The sequence below is a fragment of the Melampsora larici-populina genome (genome assembly GCF_000204055.1).
Source record: "Melampsora larici-populina 98AG31 unplaced genomic scaffold MELLAscaffold_8, whole genome shotgun sequence".
NCBI lineage: Eukaryota > Fungi > Basidiomycota > Pucciniomycetes > Pucciniales > Melampsoraceae > Melampsora > Melampsora laricis-populina.
The window spans coordinates 1,902,141-1,906,853 of record NW_006768772.1 but is presented as its reverse complement, the minus strand read 5'-3'; the positions used below and the strand labels follow the sequence as shown (position 1 = coordinate 1,906,853).

General features: G+C 41.2%; 1 protein-coding gene across 1 annotated transcript; it reads right to left on the bottom strand.

The window, feature by feature from the left end:
- Nucleotides 1–2,543: 2,543 nt before the first annotated feature.
- On the bottom strand, nucleotides 2,544–2,935 carry MELLADRAFT_61217 (uncharacterized protein; the record flags this gene model as incomplete). The annotated part of the gene is made up of 2 exons (XM_007407170.1): nucleotides 2,544–2,704; nucleotides 2,761–2,935. The coding sequence occupies 2 exons, from the start codon at nucleotides 2,933–2,935 to the stop codon at nucleotides 2,544–2,546; spliced, it is 336 nt and encodes a 111-aa protein (XP_007407232.1).
- Between the last annotated feature and the right edge of the window lie 1,778 nt (nucleotides 2,936–4,713).

Genomic DNA, 4,713 nt, shown 5'->3' with positions numbered 1-4,713 from the left:
GCCGGCTCCTCGAAACTTATCAGAAGTACAAATGTTTCTGGGATTCGCGAATTTCTACAGAAGATTTATCTCTCATTTTTCTGGAATAGCAAAGCCGTTGCATGAATTATCGCAAAAAGAAACTCCGTTCAATTGGACTGAAGCTCGACAATACGCATTTGACCGCCTAAAACAAGCATTCATATCAGCCCCAGTATTGAAAATAGCAGACCCGTATAGGCCGTTCATCATTGAGTGTGATTGTTCCGACTTTGCACTTGGAGCAGTGCTGTCGCAGATATCAAAGGATGACGAAGAACTACACCCAGTTGCCTTTTTGTCACAATCATTGCTTCAAGCTGAACGAAATTATGAAATATTTGATAAAGAATTATTAGCAGTAGTAACGGCTTTTAAGGAATGGCGTCAATATCTGGAAGGAAACCCACATCAGCTGAGTGTTATCGTATACACTGATCACAAGAACCTTCAATCACTGATGACCACGAAGGAACTTACGAGAAGGCAGGCTAGATGGGTTGAAGTACTAGGCAGCTTTGATTTTGAGATTAGGTTTCGACCGGGACGACAATCCACGAAACCTGATGCATTATCACGACGACCGGACCTAGCACCATCAAAGGAAGAAAAACTGACCTTCGGACAACTACTGAAACCTAAGAACCTCCCCGTGGATGCTTTCATTGATGAATTAGACCTCCCAGAAGCCTGGATAGAAAAAGAAGAACTAGAAGAATTTACGTGCAATGAAATTGAACTGATGGCTGGAGAATATGAAGACTTAATATGGGGTGACGGTGAAATAATGAAGGAAATCAGAAGATACTCAAAGTCAGATCAAAGAATATCAGAAATTCAACGAATGCTTATAGAAATGCCAAATTCAAAACATTTAATGGGATACTCAACAACTGATGGCATTCTGTACAAAAATGAGCGTGTTGAAGTACCTGATGTTGCAAATCTCAAAATTCAAATTTTACGATCAAGGCACGATAGTAAGATCGCGGGTCATCCTGGAAGGTCAAGAACGCTAGCGTTGGTGAAAAGATCATACTTTTGGCCGTCAATGAAAGCCTACATCAACAAGTATGTAGATGGCTGTCAGTCGTGTCAGAGGGTAAAGGCGAGAACCTCTAAGCCGTTTGGAAGTTTACAACCTCTCCCAATACCCTATGGACTGTGGACTGATATATGCTATGATTTGATTACTGACCTTCCGGAGTCCAATGGACATGACAGCATATTAACAGTTGTGGACAGATTAACCAAAATGGCCCATTTTGTAGCCTATTCGAAATCAATGACATCTGAGGAGCTAGCAACGCTGATGATTCAAAACGTATGGCGTATTCATGGAACCCCAAAAAGTGTCACGTCTGACCGAGGTAGTATCTTTATCTCAAGAATTACAAAAGAGATGAATAAAAGGCTAGGCATTACCACCCAGGCGTCGACAGCGTATCACCCTCAAACTGACGGTCAATCAGAGATAACCAACAAAGCGGTCGAACAATATCTACGACACTTCACGTCGTATATGCAAAATGATTGGGACTTACTCCTTCCAATGGCCGAGTTTTCTTACAACAATAATACTCATGTGTCCATAGGAATGTCGCCATTCAAAGCTAACTATGGGTATGATGTTGCATTTTCAGGAGTACCGACGGAAGATCAATGCTTACCAATAGTTGAAGATCGAATCAAGCAAATTCAAGAAGTGCAACAAGAACTTAAAGGAGCAATGGAAGAGGCGCAACATGAAATGAAAATTCAATTCGACAAGAAAGTCTTGGCTTCACCTGAATGGGAGGAAGGCAAAAAGGTGTGGTTGAATAGCAAACACATATCAACAACGAGACCTTCAGCTAAGTTTGGCCATAGATGGCTTGGCCCATTCAAAATTGAAAAGAAAATTACAGGAAATGCATATAGGCTGACCCTACCTCTTTCAATGAAGACAGTCCATCCGGTATTCCATGTCAGCTTACTTAGAAGATATCACAAAAGCAAAATTTCTGATCAACAAAATGCAGAACCACCGCCAATTATAATTCAAAACAAAGAAGAATACGAAGTTGCTGAAATATTAGATAAAAGAAGAAGAGGAAATAAAATTGAGTATTTAGTAAGCTGGAAAGGGTATAGTGCTGAACATGATTCGTGGGAACCGGAAGAAGGAGTTCAAAACGCAAAAGATTTAGTTAATGAATTTGAAAAGAAATACGGAAAGAGAATGGAGACAAACAACAGGAAAAGGAGAATGGTGAGAGGGTGACGCTTTTTCCCCACTGGGGTTTTTTAATGCAAACCCGTGGAAAGATGTTTCACTCAGCAAGAGGGAGTGGTAACATAAAGGGGGAGTGGTGTTATGAGCCACTACTAGGCTATGCTTGTACTGAGATTATTGTGCGCTTATACTGTGCCAGTCAGAGATTTTCCTAATCCTCACGTTGCAATCTTATTATAATCCCAAGGCACCTTTCTCAGTAGTCTCTTGATCACAAATACTCAAGGTTCTAATAGTCCATTATTCCAATCTAGTTGCAACGTACCTCAGCAATGAAGAAAGAGGTTTCTTTGTCCTTGCCAATGAGAATAGCATCAACCCAGATCTTTTCACCAACGATCAGCTTGCTCCAATAAGTTGGTAGTGGTGTAAAGAAACCAAAGTTGTAGATGACGGTGAATTTGTTCCTGCCTGTGGTCTGATAAAGTATCAACAACAGTAAAGGTGTTAAAGCAGAAAAAACCCACTGACTAAGGCATCGGAATAATTGTGAGTGACGGCAAGGATGGCGTTCCAAGGCATCCCAGGCCTAGAACCTTCTTCAAACGTGATTGATTGGACTAGACCAACGCCGCCGACCCAAGCTCTCCTTGCAATGGCGTTGAGACCGGCTTGCAATGGACCCACATTCACCTGGCTCATGGGTGTATGTTTGATCAGTGCTTGTTTTGTAACATTGTTTTGGCCAAACGGTCCGGAGATGTTGTAGTTCTGGCCTTGCTGTAATACATTATCTTCAGTCAACACACAAACCGAACCGCAGAGAAAAACGGCCTACGGTGCGGTGCGGTACGGTCTAGACACCGTAGGCTGCGGTCTGACCCGCTACGGTCAAACCGTACCGTAGTCTGGAAATCCTCAGATAATTAGGGGGGTTACCGTACCGCCGTCTCCGTATTCTGGCTGTATCACCACCGTAGTTTGGAGTTCAGTACGGTCACTCCGGTTTCTTCAGCCTCAAGCTTTGGAATCCCAAGATGGTAAGATTTCAACAACTGTGTGCTATTTTGGTACTACCTTAGACAATTAAGAAAGCTTAAGAAAGCTTTGGGTGAGATTGTTGGAATTAATCAAGTATGTTGATCATATCTTTAGGCTTGAGATTCATTATTCTCTTCTTGAATCCCAACTCACAATCTATTATTCTTTTCTATTAGATTCACAAGAAAAAACCTCTCAAGGTTAAAAACTTTGGTATCTGGTGGCGATATGATTCTCGATCTGGGGCCACAACATGTACAAGGAATCCCGTGAGATGTCTTGAGCCGATGCTGTTCACGCTTGCTACCAGGACATGGCTTCTCGTCACCGTGCTCAATTCTGTTCGATTCAGGTGAAGCAAACCTCAAATTGATTATCATCTTGATCAAGTTTATAATTCACTCATTTTACAATTCTCTTTTTCTCCTTAGATCCTCCGAGTTGCTGAGATCGAAAAGACAGCAGATGTTTACCAGCCTCACTTCAAGCAACTTTTGGTCCCCAAACTTTGTTTCCCTCTACCTTACCATTATACCAAGTTCTGAAGCGATCAACTACGAGATTAATTACTCATCATTGTGTCCAACTCAGTGCATGGATTTGATCCTATGTATAAACTAGCCAACACTAGGGGTTCAAAATTCACACACCTCATCTCGTCTGGTTGTCTTGTTCACTTCTTTGCCTGTGTGCTTGACTGTTGGATTTATTTGTGCTTCAAATGTCTTATTCATTCTTAATGTATTTCTCATAAATGTATTTCTGATCTTGACCATTCTCGTTGTTCTCATTTTGACTACATTACATCATATAGCCAAATGAGGAACATTACGTCAATGATCTTATGACGTCATTCATTGTATTTCATTTTTTGTTTTCTTTATAACCTGATGCTTAACACCAGTCTGATAGATTTCTCTTTTTCTCATCTGACTGTTTCTTTACAAAATCTTATTATAAGATCGTCGTGTTTGTTTCTCTTTATCTTATACTAAGATTTCTGTTTTGTGTTTGGATTCAGTCCAACAGGTTATGAGCGCCTAACAAATCTCGTCAATCTCGATATCGATTTTTTTTCTTCTCACGATTCAAATCAGTAATAATGGCATCTACATCTGCACCAGATTCTTCCGTCAAGGGCAAGGAGGTTACTACATCTTCCTCGACAAAACCCAAGGAACCCTCCACTCCTCCTACAAACTTTGACGACTTATTTTCGGTCGGTTCAAAGTGGGGACCCTTGGCTTTACCTACATCTTCAGTTGTAGGTTTAACTATTTTAGAACCTCCAGGTGACAACTCCAACTACGCCAATTGGGAACTTGCAATGTCTGGCTCTATCATTGGAGCAGGTATGGCTCACATCTTGAATCCTAAGTTAAGAGATGCAGATCAGCCTAATTTTCACTGGACTCAGCAAAACCACGCCATCTGTTCGG